The sequence below is a fragment of the Haliotis asinina genome, chromosome 8 (genome assembly GCF_037392515.1).
Source record: "Haliotis asinina isolate JCU_RB_2024 chromosome 8, JCU_Hal_asi_v2, whole genome shotgun sequence".
Classification (NCBI taxonomy): domain Eukaryota; kingdom Metazoa; phylum Mollusca; class Gastropoda; order Lepetellida; family Haliotidae; genus Haliotis; species Haliotis asinina.
The window spans coordinates 47,246,425-47,270,200 of NC_090287.1; the positions used below are offsets into that span (position 1 = coordinate 47,246,425).

Below are 23,776 nucleotides of genomic sequence, written 5' to 3' on the forward strand. Positions count from 1 at the left end.
AACAAATAAGGGGACACATAAAAGTACATGTGTTACTGTAACAGTATCTTTTCCAGGTTTCTTCACACATATATAAAATGTATTTCACAGTGAGTGAAACTCTGGAAATAAATAAAGGAACACATGTACGTTCATGTGTTCTCTTATTCGTTCCCATGAGTATATATCCATAACAACTACAATATCAAATTATCAAATTTTGACAGAATTTATTACAAAGTGCCAGTACATTACAGAGAATAGATTTTCCTGTCTAGGATTGAAGATTAGCTGATGTCAGATTGGATGGGGGAACACCTGGCTCCTTTGAGTCTGTCTAAAATCTGCATAATTACATAATCATCACATATTTCTCAAAGGATTCAGCAGTATTTGACAAAAGAACATAGCATCGCCACACACTCCCATTCATAATGTGGATCTTACCCTGACATAATTGTATCATAAGCAGCATATTTTTCTGTGCTTGATGGGGAGGCAGAGATGAATCTAGATCTTTAAGATTTATACATTATAATATGGAAAAGAAACGAAGAAAGTGGAAATTAGTTCAGAGAACAAGTAAACACTTGTGAAAATGTTAGCTGGAGAAAGGAGGTTTTCCTTAAAGGGCCACAAGGAGGAAAGTCAACACAATACTTGGGAAATTTTATTCAAATGAGCTCGTAGATTCAGAAACACAGTTTCAGGGAAAAAGGAAATCATGAGTCAGAGAGACATATTTGTAAGAATAATGATCGTCAAGACAACAATCATCACAATGGTATAATGACTGAACTTTGAATAAAATACACGTAAGTGAACATGGCAAATACACTTCTAGCTATGTTCACTGTGACCTTACTCCTAGGTGATCACTCACAACTCTGACAGTCTTGCGCCCTGCCTCAAGACAGGTGTGTTTTCTGCCTATCACTTTGGCCCTTGGGACAAACACATTATGTTATGTTCTTACGATGTACAAGGACTGAACTGTTTCTAAAACAAAATGTGTACTTAACAAATTAAGAGACCAAGCTTAGCTTAGCATAATTTGGGACACACGACACACATTTTCTTGTCACCTTTCGCTATTTTGTACGGGTGGGGGGGTGGGGGGGTGGGGGTGGGGGGCCTTGCTGGTAGAACAGCCAGGTAATCAACAAGCATGTGTTGTGAAGATGGGGTCATCTCAAAAGCCGTTATCTGATTACCACTTGAGATGTTCAATGGGAGTCAGTGTTGCCACTTTCAGAGGACACAGTTGTCCAAATCAGTGTCGCTGTCGTTAGAGTCTACCCTGATGACGACTGGCTTGATGGTGGCATGGTCCAGTCCACTTTGTTCCCAGTAATGTCTTTCTATTTCATTCTCAACTTTCTCAACGCACTTTTGCCATGTTTCCTGCGTGATGGTGTCTATTGACTGTTGAACAATTGTCTGTACATCCCGAAGTTTGAATGTTACATTTTCCCTGCCAACATCCGATTTCATGATACCCCAAATGAGTTCTATTGGGTTTAAATCGCAATGATAGGGTGGTAATCGCAAAACTGAATGACCATGTTCTGTAAGGTACTCATCAACCTTAAAGACAGGTGTGGTTTTATTTGACTTTATGATGTCATACAGAACAGGTTTGGTTGCTTTTTCTCGATACGATACTGCCTTGTTTTGCAACCATTCTATCCTGTCCCCCTTCTTACTGTTAGACGTTGGGGCCTTTGTATTAGGTACTTGAACGCCATGATATGGAGCGTTATCCATGGCAATCAGACTTTTGGGGGGCAGTGCTGGTACCAATTAATTTTGTACCCATTCTAAGAAAACCATCCCGTTGATTTTGGTCTGATAGTCTCGGTTGTCTTTAGATTTTGCCTTGATGACTAGGGAGCAGCCAGGTAGGAATCCCCGACTCTTGCAACCAGCATGGAGCACAATCAGTCGCTCTTCCTTGTCTAGTGGTAATTTTCTGGCACAGGACTCTGAAGAGGACCTAGCGAACCATTGTGTCCCTGTGCTATGGGAAGCATTGACCCATGTTTCATCCAAATATACAGGCTCGTAACCCTCTGTACGTTTCTTTCGAATTGTGCATAAGTACTGGTTTCTTAGTCGAACAATATCAGACCTCTCGCACAGTGCACATCTATTTACTGAGCCTACTTTTTTGTAACGGAAACCAAATTTGTGAAGCAACTTCCATAACAGATATTTTGAAATGACCAAAGAATGATTTGTCTCCATGTACTTTGTCAGAATACTCAGAGAGACAAAGGTATTTTGTTTATATAGAGACTTAATGGCGTTTCTAACCATCTGTTGTTGAAATGAATCGACTTTCTCACATCATGTGGGTTTGGAGACAGTCCCCTCAGTTGTGTCCGTGCAGGCTGAATTGGTACAGTTTTTCAAGATAGTTTTCAACTTCCCCTCCGTCAGCCCTAACAGCATGTGCAGTTTGTAAATGATACTTAGCCAAAGCATATTGAGGCCTACCCCATTCACCTTCGTTTTTCAAAATTTACTTTGCAAATAATTGACTTGTGATAATCTCATTGTTTCAGGTACAGCAATCACAAATGTCTGGTTTGCTGAGCAAATCACACATGTCAATTTCACACGTGCACCTTGCCCACCTGGCTGTTCTACCAGCAAGTGCCCCCCTCGTACAAAATAGCAGGTGACAAGAAAATGATGATTGTTTGTTAAACAACTTTTTTATTCAGGTGTCCCAAATTATGACACACATCATCAGAGTTGGTCTGTCGACCATGTGGCTGTGCAAAATTTGGTTTTGATGCAATTATTTGATTTTGTGTTGGTGAGCAATTCATTGGCCTCAAATGGAATCAAACGGACTGTAAATCAGATTCCAGCAATAATGACTAACCAACTGATCAAATAAAAAACTCAAAATCATATAAGATATAATCAAAGAATCAAATCCAAAACCATTTAGTTCAGGTGCATATAAAGTTAGGCAAATGTACCAAACATGCTATTCCTTGGATCCTTTAGCTCTAAGAGAAATTGAAGGACAAGAAGAGCTGTCAGCTCAACTTCTTACCTCCTGCTGGAATGTCCCTGAGGTGATCCTAGGTGCATGGTGACTCAGTACTGACAAACAAGCCAGGATAAGATGAACTGCACCTATATCAAGAGCCATTCGTCTCAAAAGTACACCATCATCTGTTGTCAGTGGAGTGGCATCAAACAGTGACTTAAGCACAGTGAAAGGCAATGTTGGTAAGGAGTTAGCCAGAGGTGATGTTAAAATGTGACCTGAAAAAATGCAACAAGTATATAACAATGAAAAGGGGAGCATTATCTGATAGAAATTATATGTGGAAATGCATGAATATCTTATTTATATTTAACAGCCATAAAAGACAAGTACCTCCATCCCCGTCATCTGTGACTCCCAGAACAAGTCTCAATAGACACTGTGCCTTTTTTCTCTCTTTCAGCAGGACTTCAGCATAGCCTGGTAGCCGCAGGAACAAGCCAAATGCAATGAGCGAGTGAGGAGGTATAGAAGGCATGCCCGAAGAAGAGTGGCGAGCAGTCCTCTGCGCAGTTGGGGCAGGAGAAACTGGTTCCACATATGGCTGCAAAAACATTATATTCATCAATTATGGTTACTGGCATAAATCTTTTCATGAAATATATGACAAAATACAAACCTGTGTAAGATTCAGTCCAGTCTGCAAACCATGTCCACCCTGAAATTTATAATTCCACTTTCCTACCCTTCACCAGCATGCCAACAGAGGCAAATACATCATAACATTAACTTGAATAATGTTATTCAAGGCTTAAAGGTCGCATGTAACCAAAAAATCAAACATAATTAAAACACAGTTATTACTTGTTCATGATATATAAAATGCACTGGTGATTGTGAAAAAACTATTAAACAAAATTATTAGCGTATTATCACAAATCCAAAGTGCAATATTTTGTACTTGGGTTTATCTCCCTCGAAACGAAGCAATCACGATACCGAAACCAGTTAGAGTCTGTGGGTGTGCACTCATGTGTAACAACGCCTCATCATTGACCACTGGTTCATTTGCCGATACACTTGGCCGGCTCTTTGTTTATGGCTTAAAAGCCTGATAGGTGTTAATTTCAAATTGTATGTTGTCAGTGATTGAAGTTGTGCATTGCATATTGTCATTAGTAGAAGGGCAGGCAGACACATATAGGTGTCAAAAAACCAGAGACTGAGTTTTCTCTGTGACAGAGTTTGCTTATCACAATCAACATGTTTTTTTTAATGTAACGAGTAGATTATTTACTTGTCTGTATTCACAACCATGATTAGACTACTGCACACGACTTCATACTCCAGGCATGCATACTGTTTCAAGCTCACTTGAAACCACTTTTTCCCCCAGCACTGGGGTAAAATTAGTGAATCTTTTGAACCCCGATTTCATGGTTTTTTTTCACTGTGTGGGTTTTTTAAAACTTTATAGGTTGAATTGGCATTTTTGATGATTTGATTTGGTAAGTGCATACTGAAAGGTATCAGAATTTGCAAAGTTTTACATTGCATGTGACCTTTAAGAACACAAAGAAAAGAAGAAAAATATGAAAGTTAGATTTTATAATTTTGCACATACATTTTCTACTCAACCAAACTTTTCTGATTTATTCCCCTGGGTCCCGTTTCTTACCTCCTATACTGTAACATAGGTGATCCTAGGCTTACGAGAGCTTTGTAAAACAGGGCCCTTAGATTTAAGAATATTGGTACTCTGTGAATATGTCTCACATATACCACAACTGGGATTATTCAAGCAAAGTTTAAGCTCCATGGGGTTAGTAGTTTCAGGAGAAGTGACAGAGTTACAATTTCGACAAACTGTACTGCGCCATGGCATTACCACATAATGGTAACAGACATCCACAGCTATGATAAAATGTCAGTCAGCTTCTTCTGACAAAAGGTTACAAAGAAAAATGAAAATGAAATCTCACAGTCTGACCACCATTAAATTTTTTTCAAGTTGCTGATTTCCTGGCCCCACTCGTACAGCATACTAGCATGTCTAAATCTTAGTAATACTCATGTTGAATGTGTCAGAAATAAACAACCTACTATAGTTATGACTATAAAACTATATCTACACCAAATAAACAAGACACCAAAGTTTACTTTTACATGACATAGACTTTGATTCTCCTCTCGATATCATGGAACAAAACAATTCATGAAAGCAACAATACATTAGCTTAACTCACAATCAACGATACAAGCACTGTTTCTTATAGCCTTTACAACAACCATCAATATTATACTAACATTTGGTGATGTACAACCGTTCCTGTGCATGAAAACATGAATTTTCATGCCTTAATAGATACAGGCATGCCAAAGACACTGATTATATTACTGTAATTTGAATGGTGACCATGACAAAAGACATGAAGAATGCACCTGAAACAACTTGACGGGTATGAAGTAAGTTTGCTGATAGGTCTGGAGAAGGAAACATATAGCAAACAGCATGATACTTGTTAGATGTATTTCAGGCAAGTAAATAATCACTCCATAAAACACTATTATGTTAAAGTTGATTGGCCACTATCTTTGGGTAGCATGAAGACAAGTTTGAGAATCCAGTAATTGACATGGTACTGAGTATCATACTGAGCATGACATGCATCAACAAAGTCAGCATGTCTGACCACCACATCCAACCTCTTCAGACTACCAAGGATTGCTGAAGTCCATTTTAACCAAACCTTCGCTCTACCTTTGTTACAGAAAGTCAGTTGAATAATACTTGTCACGCAGAATGTGACAAAAATTGTCATCAGGATAAAACTAGTATCTTTCTATAATCATTACCTCTGTATGATACTTTTACTAGCCAGGAGCAAAGCCCGGTTTCACTTACATCATAAAATTCATCAGAAGATTCTACTGTAACCCAGTCTTGACCAATATCAGATACATTGTTGTTGTCAGTAGTAGCCTCTGGAGATGCAGCTTGTCTGGTGATCTCTGGGTAGAGTAATGGCAGGTGTTCAGCAAGGAGTGCAAGTCCTCCTACACTCGCAAATACTTGAAGAGCTGAAGGAAATGTAGCAGAACACAGCAAAACCTCATTGGGGACATCCTCCTCCTTCATGTTCCAGTCTTCCATTGGCACAGTACATCCAACATCTACAAACAAAACAAGAGTCATTAGAAGATGACATATTCCCCTAGGTCTGAAACGTTTCCATGGAAACTGAGAAAATAATACATCACAAGATCCTGTACATAGCAAAAGCCACCACTTCAGCTTCTGACAGATATATCTACCAAGTTTTGAAGAGAAAATTTGAACAGCTTTTGAGTTCTGCTCCGGAAACAAAACACACCTCTCACTTTTGGGACTATGTCTGAAACATTTCCATGGAAACTAAGAAAATAATAAATCACAAGATCCTGTACATAGCAAAAGGCACCACTATAGGTTCTGATTGATATATCTACCAAGTTTTGCAGGAAAATCTTGAACGGTTTTTGAGTTCTGCTCTGGAAACATTAGACTAACACCAAAATGTTCCATAGAAAAACAAAAAAAAATAAAAATGCCATAACCCTGTAAATAACAACAGGCACAACTATAGGTTGAGATTATTATATCTATCAATTTTGGTCTCAAAATATTGAAAGGTTTTTGAGCTATGCTCCGGAAACAAAATGAATAAGGATGGACGGATGGACCGTAAAAATGCCAAAAATCTGTAAATAGCAAAAGGCACAACCATAGGTTCAGATTATTATATCTATCAATTTTGGTCTAAAAATATTGAAAGGTTTTTGAGCTATGCTCCGGAAACAAAATGAATAAGGGTGGACTGACAGACAGGCAAGGGAATGGTAAACATCGAGTCTGGTTGCCCTGGCAGTTGGTTTTTCACTATGAAACAGAAACCCAGGAAACACTTGCTATGCTTCTTCCGCTTGAACCGCATGTGACTGACATCAAGTGCAGGAAGTTCATATATACGACCAGCAGAAGCCAAGATACCAGGAAGAAAAATGTCCCTTTGATCAAAGTCCCTGTCTTCTAAATCTTTGTAGTCTGTAGAAGGATAACTAACAGTTCCCAGGCTAGAGCTCTAAAGTTCCTGGTCTTGTGAGTTCAGAGCTCAGATGGCTCTGTGGCAGTAGTCAACTGAACTATACATATGGAAATTCATTAAGCAACACCAAATTCAAAGACACATAAAAACTTAACAAAGTTTAACGAAGTAATTTTGATGATTGATTATTCAATTTTGATGTATTGACATACAGCATGAGCTTTTCATGGGTTGATATGACGCGCGTGAAGCTTGCACAGCGCACGTGCATTGCTTTAACCTCAACTTTCGAAAAATGCACTTTTTCCCTGGGGTGTTTACAAGCGCAGGTTGTCGATTGCATTCGGTTTTTCATTCATTTCAATGTCATGGCACGTAGGAAATTATCAGAGGCCACTCGTTGGCAAATAATCGGCATGAGGAATGCTGGTATGTCTCTAAGACAAATCGGGACTCAAATCGGACGACATCATTCCATAATTTCAAAACTTTTGAAAAAATACCGGGCCACTAATGAAGTTAAAGACCTGCCTAGACCAGGAAGACCCAGGAAGACCACAGTCCGGGAGGACAGAGCTTTACTGAGACTTGTACGGCGCAGGTCCTTCGACTCGAGCTCTCGGTTGAGACAGGAGTGGCTTCCAGGGAGACCCATCTCGAACAGGACTGTTCGGAATCGTCTGAAAGCTGCAGGATACCGGGCAAGGAGGCCAATCAAGCGACCCAGACTGTCTCCAGCCCATAAGGCAGCCCGACTGGCCTGGTGTAATGACCGTTTGCACTGGAACATTGCCTCTTGGAGGAAGGTCCATTTCTCAGATGAGAGCCGGTTCTTGCTGCACATGGTGGACGGTCGTACTCGGGTCTGGAGGCAGAGGAACACAGCAATGGCTCCACGGAACATCCAGGAGACTGTGGCCTTTGGGGGAGGTTCCGTTATGGTATGGGGGTGCATTTCCATGAACTGCAAGTTGGATATCATTACCATCCGTGGCAACCTTAACGGTGTTCGTTACCAACAGGAGGTTCTTGACAGGGCTGTGGTACCTCATTTTGAGAACCATCCTCTGGCAACGAGACCCATATTTATGGACGACAATGCTAGACCTCACAGGGCGCATGCTGTAAATGATTTTTTGCGGCAAAATGCAATTGACAGAATTCCATGGCCTGCCATGAGCCCTGACCTCAACCCCATTGAACATTTGTGGGACTTTATTGGCCGTCGTGTGAGGCAGAGAGACCCACCAGTCCATAATCTCAACGAATTGACGGCTGCCCTGCATGAGGAGTGGAACAGGATCCCCCAGAATCAGATCCGGAGACTCATCCAAGGAATGAGGAGGCGTCTGGAATCGGTGGTGCGTGCGCAGGGAGGACACACTAGATATTGATGAAAGTCGGTGTGCAGACTCTCAGATGACTGTTCTTTCTTTCCATGTGACATTTGTGTTAATACACCTGACAACAACGTCTGTGGATGAATAGTAAATTGTGTCCATTTTTTCATGAATTTAAGACAGTTTTAAGAATTTGGATTTCGTTGCAATAAAGCAAAGTCTTGATACTTTTTCCCTTTAAGTTGTTTGTCAGAGATCGTCTGTTGAATAAAAAAGTGTCAAACTATATCAACCCGGCATATTTTGATTGTCAGAACACTTCAAAGTTGCTCCAATAGAAAAAATTGGGGTGTTGCTTGATTAATTTCCAGGTGTATAGATATCTGACGTATTACCCTTAAGTTTCCTAGTGGCATGGAGATGCTGGAGGAACTCAGCGACAACAGAGTAGCCTTAGCAATGAGTAATTTCTGGAGATGTATAGTATTCCCAGAAATTATTGAGAATCATGTTGCGTCATGTAACTCATTACGTTTATTAACTTCTGGTGTTTTACTTACATAAACATGTTAAAACATCATCCTTTTACAGTCTCAGTCTTGTTTTAGTACTTTGTTAGACCTCCTCGCTCAGCAATGCATGCCTGAATACGCCTAGGCACACTACCCATCAAAGTTTGTAGGTAATCGTGTGACAGGGTATCCCAATATTGGACCACCTCGGCCTTCATATCTTCAATATTTCTCAGTCCCTTTTGGTTTATTCTGTCCTTCATGACTCCCCACAAATTCTCAATTGGGTTTAGGTCTGGGCTGTAACTGGGCCAGTCTAAAACTTGAACATTTTCGCCCGACAACCACTGTTTTGTGTAGCGCGCAGTGTGGTTTGGGTCATTATCATGCTGGAAAATCCAATCATCTTCATACAATGTTTGTGCTGTCGGAAGAAGGTGACCATTTAGAATGTCAATGTATCTTTCTTTTGTCAAGTTTCCCGTGAAAACACACAATCGCGCCACTCTGCGAGCCGATATGCCACCCCACATGTGAAACTTCGGGCTATGTTTTGGTTGCTGGTAGATAGGTTTGACAGTATCTTTGGTCCAAATTTTCACACATTTAGGGAAAAGCCAAACAGAACTTTCATCCGAAAAGAAAACATTATCCCAATCTTGATTTTCATGAGCCCGACACCAGTTTAAACGTTTTCCTTTTGTGCATCTTTCATCAACGGCGAGGGAATTCCACGTTTTTTCACCCAATTAAGTCTCTGTAATTCCTGCCTAAGTGTTTCATTGCATACCTGAGGACTTCCTCTGCTAATCATTTCATTTCTGATGTTCTCAACACTTTTCAATTTGCCCCTACTCACAATCTGCCCAAGTCTTCGGCGATCCACAACACTGAATTTCCTAGGCCGACCTGCCCCTGCTTTGTGCTCTATCCTGGTTCCTGTTTGAATATTCTTCAAAGTTCTGTATACTGTAGACAGAGGAATACCATGTCTACAAGCTAACACTTTAGCATCAGCCTCACCCCTTTCAAAATCATCTAGAATGAGCTTTCTATTCTCTCTTGCTGTAAATTCTGCCATGTCAACACAGGAAGCCGTCTGCTCAGACAAGGGAGATAACTCTTGACGTAATGAGCTGCCTTCTAAGCCTTCAAGAGTTGTCTCCCTTATTTAGTATGCTTAGTGCATAGTGAAAGCCCTTTTTCCAATCTTAGCATCATTAGAAAAAAAAAAAAGATTTTCTCAATAATTTCTGGGAACACTGTATATTAACCACCTTGATGCCACAAGGGCACATATATCCTTCTTCTTAAAACCCTCACTTTGAAATCCAATGAAATTCTAAATATGTCACACACATATATATATACTTCACAGTTTTGAATTCAGCAGAAAATACCTTGTTCTTGATACCATCCACTATTATCTCAGACAAAGCTGAAGTGCTTAAAAGTACCTTGTAAAATAGGCTCCATCGTAAATGTCGCCATTTTTCATACTATACCAAATCACGATTCACAGCATTAGTTACTGTATGTTTTGAAATGTGAAAATTGTGAGTACTGAATTTCAAAAATAGCATAATAATGATCACTGATATAAAGTTTTCATGTAACCAGTAATGATAAATCTGAAACATCGCCGATGAACCCAGAATCAGTTGGGATGTTTTCGAAAATACACTTACATGAACGACACCACATTGGACAGTGTTTACAAAATAATGTTTCGAGAAGGCCAGTATTGAGACGCCTACTACATCATGTATATTTCATAGTCAGCTGTGACAAATGCATCAATGAATTCCCCATATATCTTAGAATCAAATTACAAATGGTCTTTGTCACAAATACCAACTGTCTAGATAAAATGAAATGAAAGATACTGGGTATGAGAACGAAACACTGTGCTCAAACATAAACAAAGACAAATTCTGATTTTACACTGCGTAGCATTTTCGGAAATTTTCCGACTTCCAGCCGTCTAATTATTGCTTACATTGGCTAAATATGTTTAGAATATTCAGGGGAAGTGTATCGTAGCAAGAAATAGCAAATTAAAAATAGATACAATGCAAGGATTTTATAATTCATATGAAACTGTCAAAGTTTCTGCATAGTGTAATGCAATGACTGATACAAAATCATGTCGGTAAGAAGGGCAACATCTGCTCATTTATTCAGCCATTTAGTCAGCCACCATTTACACTGGAGGAAGTGGTTCGTGAAGACAAAACAATTCCTTGAGATTGACAGCCTGATGGTTTGACAAATTGCTTTAAACTGAAGCTACCCTGTTTGTTTGGGCTTGAGCTGATATCAGAAAGCCTAGTTGCTCCTGCCAATGAGATAACACTGAAGGAATGCATTGCTGGGTCTTGATGCACTGGTCTTCAAGGGCAAACATCATCCACTGACAGATCTCAAACAATGCATCAATGAAGTGAATCCATGATAGCTTCCATATTATAATATACAGTAGCCTCCCTAACTGCCAGGGCAGCATGGTGGTGAACTGCAGTTAGTGACGAAGTAATATCAGATATTGTTGTGCCTTGTGCAATGTTAAAAGTAGCTTTAAAGATGAATTAGCGCCTGAAGTTGACATCTCTAAGTGAAGGCTTGAACTGAGCTGAGAAAACCTAGCAACTATTGCCTGATGAAGGAATATCGTCTGAGGTAAGAACATTTAAATAGCCAAGCTACCATGACAGTGGTGATGGACTGCTATATGTAGCAGAATTGGCACTGTCTGTCTGGGTGATGAAGCTCGTACGATTGGCGATCTGACAAACATAACCTGACCAAATGAAGTTGCAGCAAGGTGTAAGATTACACAGGGTCTGATCGGCTTTGGTGTATCTGGGTTACGAGTTTCATAAGGCATGTACTGGTCAGATGGAGATACTAAGGGCGTGCATGCTTGGTGTCAGTGTTATTTATGACATCACAGGTGTGTTCTCAAGCTGTGATTCAATTCTCCTCTTGTTTAGGGGTGTAATTCCGGTTTGGATTGTTGTGAGAACAAAGTGAGTTTGCAACTCTATTGTCAGAGGGATATTGACTAAGTGACCGTCAAGCTACTTTGACCCATTCAAGACAACTACCACCAATCAGTGGACAGACACTCAAGTTTGTCAACGATACCTGCGACAGAAGCGAACTGCAAAATCTGCAAAACACTAAGCAATAGTGACACTTTCACAAGTTCCATCACCAAAAAAAAGGCCTTCAAATTACAAAGCTACACTTGCCAATCAAGCAATGTAGTACACCTTAATACTTGCAAACACTGCCAGAGACAATATATTGGGGAAGCTAAAAGATGTTTCAGAATCCGACTAACAAACACTATGCTGATATCACACACAAGTGCGACAAACCTGTTGCACTTCTTTTCAATTCGGAACATCATGGCAAAAATGATCTACAATTCCAAATCATATCCCCATCAGAGACAACCCAGACTCTGATACAACCACCAAAAAAAGAAGATCTCTTTAACTAAAGTGGATATTTGAGCTCCATACGTTCCACCTGCTCGGACTCAACGACAGGATTGTAGGCTGTAATATCCCTTTCGCCTTCTCTGACCAAATGAAGTGTTGGTGTGCCAGATGGAGAGATAAATGTAACAGACAAGATGCCTGTAGATCGTGAAAATACCAAAATGTTTACTCAGTATATGGAAAGATGGAAGTAAAAGAAGACAGCAACCCCAGGAACATTTGCTCGGTAGAGAGAATGCAACGGTAAAAAAAATCCAGACAACACAGTCATCGGTTAAGCAGACAACTCATAAAATCCAGACAAAGTGATGCTTGCTGCTTGACAAGACATCACTGATTGTGCCATGTGCGGAAACTGAACCCATCTGTCCAGAAACTTGCTGATGATGTAAAAGGAAGGGTGAGATGATGAACCAGGCCATGACTGTAGAAACATGACTCAGTGAAGCATTGGAAAAAAATTCCTGGATAGCAAGCCTGTTTGGTAATGCACCAAAGAGTGGTTGTAGAGCTCATATCTATGCTGAAGGTTAGACTCCTAATCATTCTTCAAATCATTCATCAAGGTAAAGATTGGATAGTAGATTAAATATCCGATAATATAATATCTGGTAAAATTGACTGTATCTAGAAGCAAGTTCATGATCCACAATGAACATGTAAAAAAAACAGTGTTGACAAGTTCTGATTGTAATATCAGGTATCTTTCTCAAGATAGCTGTTGACAAGTGAGGGAGCGAGTATGATTTTAAGCTGTAGCTGTTGGTAGTGAATACTGATGGCTTGGTGGAATGTTGTCAGATCTGTGATCTGGTATGGTTCAGTGACTGGGATCAATTCAGTGATCTGGCTCAGTGATGTATAACATCTAGCACTATTCCAGCAATATCATGACGGGGCACACCAGAATATGAAAGCTTGAATCCATCAAAGGTACATCATAGCATCCAATACAACCACAAAGTAGATGTTTGATGCTATATTTCTAGACATTTTGTCGCAATACTTAGTACTGTTAAGAAAGTTGAACAGTGATGGCATCCCTGGCATGCTTGCCATCCTGGAACTAACTCTGCATCTCCGTCTCGGTCTGGTTTGACAGGATCTTGATAATGTTTTAGACTATTTAGTGATGGTATGCATATGTTACACTATATTCCAATTTCAGATGAAGTCAAAAAGGAACTTATGTGCTCCATGCAGCCATCTGCCTTCAAATGACAGCACTTGTGCCTATGTGGGATGTCTTTAATGACCTGACAGTAGCAGACCAATATCTGTCCAACCTCCATCCAACCCTCCTGGATGCTTGATGAATGGTAATGTATAAGTACATATCCCCAAAGATCAAAGCTTGCTAGCTGATTTAATCAGCTGTTTTAGCTCTGGAACATGGTGAAGCATCTTCAACATCTGATTATTGAAGGTCTTTCTTGTTGAATTCCTTCAAGTTGTAAATATAATGAAACTTTTCTTCTTGGGTAACAGGAAAATCAGATAGTAACGGCCTAGCATTAAGTAATTTGGTTGAATGATTTCTCTTGTTTCTTTGACTAGACGTCAATTAAGGGCTTATGACAACTTTGGTTGTTGTATTTCTGAGTAAGATAAAGAAAATCAAATTCTTCAACCAACCATAACACCTAGACATGATGAAGTAAACCTTAACAAAGATAATCCAAGCCTAAAATATTTTTAAAGTTATTAATTTTGATAGGATAGCTTGAATTGAAAACACAAACATTTTACCCAACCATCCTGTAGATTGAAATGAAGAGAGTGACTTGTCACCAGCTGGTCACAAAGAGAGCATTTGGATGAGATGTCTTAAGAATATACCACATAATGTATCCACCATATCTTAGGTTCAGAGTTAAGAAAATGACAAGTCCAGAATATGAAAACTTGCATACCTACAAAGACAATACCTGATACGATGTATATCTTTTCAAAATGTTCACATGGTTTTGTTGATTTCATTAGATTTTGGATAAACATTAGATGTATGGATACATGTCCTCCTATATGATTTACTGGTGACATAACAAGGACATCCATGAAGGCAGTTTCAAGCAAGACAACAATAGTGATTCACACCCTAGATTGCAAGTATTACATTCATACCTTGTTCTTGTACAGATGTTGAGGTGCGTGTGTGCATCTGTTGTAAGCGGGCTGACTGAAGACGCATGGTTAATTGAAGGCATGAACAGGTAGATGAAGCCATTGCTTCTCCTCTCTGTTCCACAAGATGCACCAACTGAGACAGTGTCAGCTCTGATGGAAGAGCCTTATCTTAAAAAGAATAACAAAGTAAGTTCAATGTTTGTTTTTGTTTCTCATACATATGCTACATGAAACATTCTGCAGCTAATTAGCATGCATTAGAAATTTGGAACGTTATCAACACTGATCATATTTGGGGGGTTATAACTTCTAAAACTTGATTCTGAAAACTTGTTTTTGAATGCACAGGTTTAGCTTATCCCCCCAAAAACTTGATGGTATTGTGTTGTCTTCCTTCACAGCAGTCCTCAAGGAAATATGCAGGAGTTATCTTCCCTAACAGAAATTGTGCAACCTCATAGTTATTTCTGGAGTATCTACTGAGGAAGGAAAGGTAGTAGTGTACACAATGGGGGCACAGGACCAGGTAATCCCAGGGCCTCCATTTAAGAAATTAAGGACCTAATCGTCCTTCATCCAGTGCCATCATTGTGTATACCACTCACCTATGTGCATGCAAAATTTGAGTAAAATCACAGTTTCTGAAATGACTTTCTGAAATAAATAGTGAACATGGGGACGGTTAGGAAAAGGCAAAATGTTCAACTGTTTGTTGTAATTAAGTCTCAATCAAATGAAGTCATCGAGAGTGTATTGGTCAAATAGTGTCAGAAATAATCACTTTTTAGTGAGCCTGGTCAGTCCGGCAAAACACTAACAATCCAATGTATTGCTGTACTTGTTATATATTGGCAAGGTGGTAGGTGTTTTCAGCCGTATGAAACGCAGCTTTCGGAAGTGCAACTGGGTGTTTTGTTACCATCTCGTTAGGACATACTTGTAGCGAGGTGAGAGCTGTCAGAAGGTGAATGAAAAGACAGGTTTTGGCAGTCATCACATAACTACAGTGTGTGTCCGTGTGCGTTTTTGGGGTTTTTTTGGGAGATGATCATACGTTACTTGTTTGACAGCTGCCTGAAGGTGAATGAAAACCAGGTCTCAGCTGTTCTCAAGCTCCGTTGCTACTTTCTCTTACTTGTGGTAATGTGAGAGCTGTCGCAGTGTTAATAAAACGCAGCCTCGATACAGTCACAGGGGTTTCTCCTATGTGTGACTACTCTTACTGCGTGTTAGTGTGTGTGTGTGTGTGTGTGTGTGTCTTTGTTACATAATAATGATGCCTGTTCAGCTGACTAGTGAGGCAATACTCGTCTGAAGGTGAATCAAACGCAGTCCTCTCACGGGGTCCCCTGCATAATATAGTATAGGAACAACTCCAAACAAGCAAAGCAAGGGGGGCGGAACAGTCAGCTATGATGATGCATGGTTGGCTGACTAGGGAGGCGACAGCTGTCTGAAGGCGAATGAAATGGCAGCTCTCGCCGGTGTTCGTTTTTTTCAGCTAGCGTTGTGGGCAAATCAACTGTGCGTGTGTTTCAGCTCAGCTATAACAATGCATGGCTGAATGAACACGCAGGTCTCGGCAGTCCTTCCGGGGCAGTCACATCGGCTGGTTGACTATGTTGCGTTGATGTCTGCGAAGCAATTTTTCGTGAATCTTCCTCGATAATGATTTGTTTGGTTAAGCAAGGCTTCTCGGGCCTGTTGCCTTCCTTGTTCTATTGACTGATATTTCCTCATCATAGCCGAAGACAGGACATTTATGGGATTTGGTTTGAATATCTGGTTTCATTCTGTGGTATTTCACCAGTTCAGAGAGCACCAAACTGAACTCTTCTGAGATTTTACTGTCTGTAAGCATATGATCTTTTATCGTGTTAAGCTTTGATTCGGCCAGAACTCTGATTTCATTATGTTTATTTGCTTTGCATTGCAGTCTGTGAGCCATGTACCAATCCAATCAATCCCATCACCCCAGCTGTTATTTTGATCCCCAGCACCACAGGTGCAATGATGAAGGTGGACAACACCCCGTCGCACCTAATGCCATCCTGGTTGCTATCGGGGCAGTGTCTGCGCTGTTCACATAATAGACGGTTCTGCAATATTTTTTGTACAACGCTCTATGCATGTCCCATTCTAGTTTGATTTCGCATAACTGCTGCAAATGAAACCTGTCTACGGATGTTCTAAGTGCTTTTGCCACATCTTCCACGAATGGGTTCAGTCCCATTCTTTGAGAAAATATACTCTTTCACGATATGACACTCAACTGGTCCTCAGTCAATTGTCGGTGAAAATACTTGCGGCTAATAAGATCAAAATGTTCTGATATAAAAATGGCATTGAATGTGAATTTGGATACCTTTGACTCCATTGAGATTTCTGTTTGGGGCTGTTCCTTAGTCGTATGTAAATACAACTGCATTGATTTCAATTGTGTTTATGCCAGCGAATTTCCAACCCTTACATAAGTGTCACCATTTGTGAGGGGCATCTCTTAAAGAAAACTTTGATGATAAGGGGCGAACCTTGTAGCTATGTACCCAAGAGTTTGGATCCGATCTCAATCGCAGCGTGTCCTACCAGTCAATGAAAAATGGTCTCAAGCAGTGGGACAAGATCAAAAAGCTACCGGAGATCAAACACACAGTGGAAATCAACACGGTGGTCAAGGATCTCTATTTTGTTGACGTGTCGCTCGAGGAGTATTTGACCTACAAGTATGCAGTGCGGTTGGACATGCGATCCACAGACAGCGACAGGCTGCAAGTGAGTGGATGCCACATCGACAACGGCAGAGAGGCGATCACCGTCCAATTCACCAAGAAGGTTTACCGCCGAAGGCAAAGTGAACTCATACTTGTACATGATCATGGACGCGCAACTGAACATAGATAATGGGAGTTTGATCTGACTCGCAACCCTCACTGCGCGATTGTGGGCTGAACCTGATGAACAAAACGAAATATGTCATTCACTATTGCAACCTGCAGCTGTACCTGTCTCTGGACATGTAACTCACAAAAATACACCAAACACCGGGTGGACCATACATCAAGTATTTGAGTTAAATTTTAAGAATCATCATCACTGTTGATATTGTTCTAAAATTCTGACCACCACGTGATTGCCAAATGCCACATAAGCTTGAGAGGCCATCACATTTCCCCAAACTAGGTTTGGAAGACATAAAACATTGATATAACTGTCATCTCACATTTTCAGCTGCAGAAAATGCATGTATGTACCCCAAGAACGATCTCTATGAAAAAGAACAAGAATGTGGTTACTTGGGAGAATCTTGTGATGTAACTGGAGTGAAGACATGGAAAACTTGAGCTGAGATGACACATCCTCCAGTGTATGTCGTCCTCTTCTTGTAGGAGGCCGCGGAGGAAGCGTGCTCTTTGTCGGAGATGGACTTTTCTCTCGACGCTCTTTAGCTGAAATACCTGTTGTGGAAACAAAGACTGCTTTAAAAAAGAATGTTAAATCTGTCCATTAGTATTGAAAACATGTTTTGAGAAGGTACATAATCAGTAGTAGAATTGTTCTTTGTTTCTGTTTGAATACATTATCACATACCAGTCACAAAAAATAATGTGCAACAGCTGATCTATCATAAAGGCTACATGACCAAAAAGCAAACCAAAGTTGCAAACAAATAACCCATAAAACAAGAGTCATCAGAACATGACATACCGGCCCGAACACACTTGACAGAACAACTCCTCTGACAGTTACATCATGTTTTTTCAGACTAAGTTTGAATCATTTCCGTGAAAATCACAAAAAATGTAAATGCCATATATCTGTAAACAGCAAAAGGCACCACTTCAAGACCTATCTCATGTATCTGCCAAGATCTGTTGATAGATATCAAATGGTTTTCACATTGTCCTCTGCAAATGAAGCGCATCCCTCCCTTTTGAGACTAAGTCTGAATCGTCTCCATGGAAACTGGGAAAACTAACAAGTCATCAGAAGATGACATATCCCCCTGACCCCTACATATTTCAGACCAAATACGTTCTTCAGACTAAGTTTGAATTGTTTCCATGGAAATCATGAGAAATATAAAAGCCATATCTGTAAAGGGCAAAGAGCACACCTTTGGGCTTTGCCTCACATATTTGCCAAGTTTTGCAGAAAGACATTAAGAAGTTTTTGAGTTCCGCTCCGGAAATGAAGCCCATCCCTCCATTTTGAGACTAAGTCCTAAACGCTTCCACTGGGAACCAAGAAAGTAATGAATCACAAAAACCTGTAAATAGCAAAAGGCACCACTTTAGAGTCTGTCTCAAATATCTGCCAAGATTTGCTGAAAGATATTCAGAAGTTTTCGCGTTGTGCTCCAGAAATGAAGCCCATCCATCCCTTTTGTGACAAGGTCTGAATCGTTCCCATGGAAACCCAGAATATGATAAATCACAAAAATCTGTAAATAGCAAAAGTCACCACTTTAGGGTCTGCCTCACATATCTGCCAAGTTTAGCAATTTCTTGAGTTCTTCTAAGGAAACGAATTCCATCCCTCCATTTGACTAATACCAAAACGTTTCATGGGAAAACAAAAAAATCAACACAAATGCCAAACGTCTGTAAATAGCAAAAGGCACAACCATAGGTTCAGTTATCATATCTACCAATTTTGGTCTAAAAACCTTAAATGGTTTTTGAGCTATGCTCCTGAAACAAAACGATAACAGGGAGATAAAAACTATATGTTGTTGATCAGCCAGGTACCTGCAGCATTAGACAGGTATTCCAGCATCTCAAGCCCTAACTCACTGGGGTCTATCTTTTCATCACTACTGTTACTCTTTGTCTTCTCATCCTTTACATCAAGGAAGGGAGTTGTCAGCACGGGAGCATCTGAAATGCAGCAATAGAATAATAGTGAACATATTGTATATAAATGCTCTTGGGATATAGTACCAAACATGTCAGCATGGATAAAAATGATAGCAGACGGATGGACGGATAAACAAGGCATCGACTATATCCAACCACATTACGTGCCGGGAGGTGGGGGGAGTAAAAAAAATAAAAATGCCAAAAAATCTGTAACTAGCAAAAGGCACAACCATAGGTTCAGTTTATTATATCTACCAATTTTGGGCAAAAAATACTGAATGGCTTTTGAGCTCCTGAAACAAAATGATTGCAGACGGACAGACAGACATTTAATTACATTAAATGGCTGAGTTATGACCATAAATAGTTATTTTTCAACATGGCTTTTCAGAGGATTTACAATGGTATTTTTATTGTTATTCTCATGATCACTCAGCAAGCAGATGGAATTAGTTTATCTAAAATGTGAAAGGAAAACTGAGACCTAGATGAGATGAAGAATCTGTAACACAGCTATGAAATGCATCGGTAACAGTTACTTATGAATTAATGTTGATATGCATACCTGCAACTTTGTTGAGTGCATCTCCACATGAAGTGTTTATGTTGAGCATGACTGTTCTGTAGCTCCGCCCTGCACCATACTGAGGATGATGAATCTGGTTGCCTGAAGTGAGAGTCTGCAGTCGGCACTGAACACTGGTACAGTGAAATGCCACTAAGATTCGCTCATCTTCCAGTAACACTTGCAGTAAGATGCGTCGTGTGAAGCCAGAAAGTGGTACAGCACTTACTATTGCCCCTGGAAGGAGTAAAAACTTTACTTCAAGAAGACCATAAACAAAATGATTTCAAACATGAGTGTGAGTGAGTGTGTTGGGTTTTACACTTTTAGCATTATTATCCTCGGTTTCACAACATTTCTTAAAACAACAAGGTCAGTCAGGTGGAGAACAACAGGAGGATTCATTGGGGCAATCCAATTTTAGTGGAGTCAGTCATTTGGTGGCTCATGTTCCCACACACAGCTGTGTATAATCACTCTACCGATCTAGAGTGAAATATATCCCAACACTACCGAAACAATGATCTCTTCTCAGTGATCCTGACCTCTACACCAAAACTACTTCCCAGCCCGATTTCCTCATCCATTCTGATGACAAAATCTACTTCTTTGCGACAACGCTGACACTCCAACATCTACCCCATACCTATACAATTTTCTGTGATGGCACCTTCAACATGTGTCCTGGACTCTTTACCCACTACTCCAGTGACGACATGAACCACCTCATCAAACAGGCCAATATCTTATTGTTGGTTCCTGTTGGCCATATCGGCGATGTTTGGGTTAATGCCCTTGACAAAACACCCCTGGATGATGCTTGGGTGTTGAAGATTGGAGATTATGTTATGGACTACTGGGTGGCAAACATGGAATCATCATGACACCATGGACCCTCTAACCACCATCCATGTAAAGTGTTGGCATAACAAGTTGACAAAGATCACAGCCTTTTCTCATCCCAACCTCTACAAGATCAAGTTTTTCAAGACCGAGTAAAGCTACAGTGAAGCAACAACTGTTCAACTTCAGCATGGTGCCGTTGTATGTCCCAGAAAGCTCAGTGAGAGAAATATCTAGTGAGAAAAGGCCGCAAAAGAGCTATCCAGTTCACTGACGATGCATGTCATCAACTGTAACTTGATAATGTGCATAAAAATGTGTTACAACATTGTTGCTATGTGTGAACATAAAATCCATATTCATATGTCACATGCCAAACATATGCAAAAAAAATGCATTTCACTTATGTCATAGTGAAGTAGATGAAAAACATATGCATTTCTCAATTGTCATGCCTGGTTCAATTTGTACTGGTTTTGGTGATCGTGATAAACCATCATAAGCTTACACTGGGAAACCGACCACCTTTTTCATAATAATGACGTCCATCCACCACTTAACACCTGGGAGACTGGGAACACCCCATTCCAGCAATATCACCAAGGGGGACTACAGAAATGGGCTTCATGCATTGAACCCATGTGGGGAATTAAACCTGGGTCCTTGGCATAATGAACGAATACTGTAACCACTAGGTTATCCCACAGCCCATTTCAAACAAGACACACAAGCTAAGAGATTTTACAAATCCAATGAAAGACATTAGAAGTTTTTTTTGTGAAATACAACACAAGAAATTAAGTTACCTGTTCTGGCATGTCCCTGCTCTCGAATGACATCACACAATACTTTGGCAAAAAAGAGCTGGTTGATGGAGTGACAAGATATAACTCTCGTGAAGAAATGTACAGCTGATGACTCAAGAACTGACCGTTCTTCTGCAGTCATTACCTGTAAAGATATATCACACACACACATATACACTTCTGAATTCTACAGGAAATGTCCTGTTGCTTGACAAAAGCCACTATCATCAGTGCTGAAAATGGGGTTTCAAAATGGTGATTCCCAATATTATTTGGTGTATTTATTATCATGTAAAAATCAGATAATAACTCAGAGGACTGAATTACAAAAATAGCATATGAGTGATTACTGACATGTTTTTCATAAAATCTCTAAGACAGAACAAGGCCAAATAGTGCTATTAAAACAAGAGTCATCAGAAGATGACATATCCCCCCGGGCCCCACATATTTGAAAGGACAAATCATCTGAAGGTTACTTGATGTTTTTTTAGATAAGTTTGAATCATTTCCATGGAAATTATGAAAAATAGAAATATATCTGTAAACAGTAAAATGCACCACTCCAAGATCTGCCTTATATATCTGCCAAGATGCATTTAAAGATATGAACTGGTTTTTGAGTTGTGTCCAAAATGTGTCCAAGGAACTCAAGAGTATAATAAATCACAAAAACCTGTAAATACCAAAAGGCACCACTTTAGGGTCTGTCACACATATCTACCAAGTGTTACTGACAGATATCAAGAAGTTTTTGAGTTCTGCTCCCAAAATGAAACACACTTCGCACTTTTCCGACTAGGTCCGAAAAGTTTCCATGGAAACCATGTAAACAATAAATCACAAAAACCTGTACATAACAAAAAGCACAAATTTAGGTTCTGATTGATATATCTACCAAGTTTTGCAGAAAAATATTGAATGGTTTTTGAGTTCTGCTCTGGAAATGAAGCCCACCCCTACATTTTGAGACAAAGTGTGAAACCTTTCTATGGAAACCGAGAAAATAATAAATCACAAAATCCTGTAAAGAGCAAAATATCTGCCAAGTTTTGCTGACAGACATTGAAAAGTTTTTGAGATGTGCTCTGGAAACAAAACACACCTCTCACTTTTGAGACAAAGTCCGAAACGTTTCCATGAAAACCAAGAAAATGATAAATCACAAAAACCTGTACATAGCAAAAGGCACCACTTTAGGTTCTGATTGATATATCTACCAAGTTTTGCAGAAAAATATTTAACGATTTTTGACATGAAGCCCACACCACCATTAGACTAACACCAAAATGTTCCATGGAAAAATAAACAAACAAAAAAATATGCCAAAACTCTGTAAATAGCAAAAAGCACAACTATAGGTTGAGATTATTATATCTATCAGGTTTGGTCTTAAAATTTGGAACGGTTTCTGAGTTTATCAGGTTTGGTCTTAAAATTTGGAACGGTTTCAGAGTTATGTTCCGGAAACAAAATGATTACAGATGGATGGATGGACAGACAGACAGACAAGGCGTTAACTATATCCCCACACATTACATGCTAGGGGGATAAAAATATAAAAATTTTTAGATGACCCCCTCACTTGAAACACTTCACAGTACAATATATCTAGACAAGGTCAGACACTTTGGTATAACCCACCCGCCTGCTTTGCCAATCGCTACCAACGCATGCAATCGATTAAAAGTGAGTGATTGGCCAATCGATCACCACTCGTAACACATACCAGTTTTTTATTGTTATTTCTACAAGTCGACTGAAAGCCGATTTTGACCCTCAACTAAATGATCTTGACACAAATGACAGGTACAGATCATCATGTGATCATCGGAGCATGCAGCACAAGCATGGAGATGACTGACAGGTGCCAATGTCAGGGTGGGGGCAGAGGTCGGGTGGTCCTCGCCCAGTAAGATTTGATTCAACTCAGCTCAGAGCACATTTCATAGAGAATGAGGACAGCTGCATAAGGTGAGATGGGATAAGTTTGAAAATCCTTTTATTCAAACTTCCCAGGTGTTTGCACCAGAATTTACACCATAAGGGTAGGAAATTTGATATTCAACATTTCTTTATAATTTCACAGCCAAAGGTATTGTGCAAGCACAATTTTTGCACAACAGTTTAGGTCATAGAAATAC

The 23,776-nt window shown here is 39.8% G+C and overlaps 1 protein-coding gene across 3 annotated transcripts in view; it reads right to left on the reverse strand.

Moving 5' to 3' along the window:
- LOC137293797 (baculoviral IAP repeat-containing protein 6-like) overlaps positions 1-23,776 on the reverse strand; it is a 166,692-nt gene that overhangs the window by 20,363 nt on the left and 122,553 nt on the right. For 2 of the 3 annotated variants that reach the window (XM_067824541.1, XM_067824539.1), the window contains exons 42-49: positions 21,633-21,777; positions 19,984-20,220; positions 19,308-19,436; positions 17,853-18,014; positions 14,557-14,727; positions 5,892-6,160; positions 3,380-3,590; positions 3,050-3,264 (exon numbers count right to left, since the gene is read on the reverse strand). In XM_067824541.1, coding sequence (XP_067680642.1) covers positions 3,050-3,264; positions 3,380-3,590; positions 5,892-6,160; positions 14,557-14,727; positions 17,853-18,014; positions 19,308-19,436; positions 19,984-20,220; positions 21,633-21,777 — 1,539 coding nt within the window. The remainder of the gene's footprint in view (positions 1-3,049; positions 3,265-3,379; positions 3,591-5,891; positions 6,161-14,556; positions 14,728-17,852; positions 18,015-19,307; positions 19,437-19,983; positions 20,221-21,632; positions 21,778-23,776) is intronic. The other variant, XM_067824540.1, reaches the window with a different exon arrangement.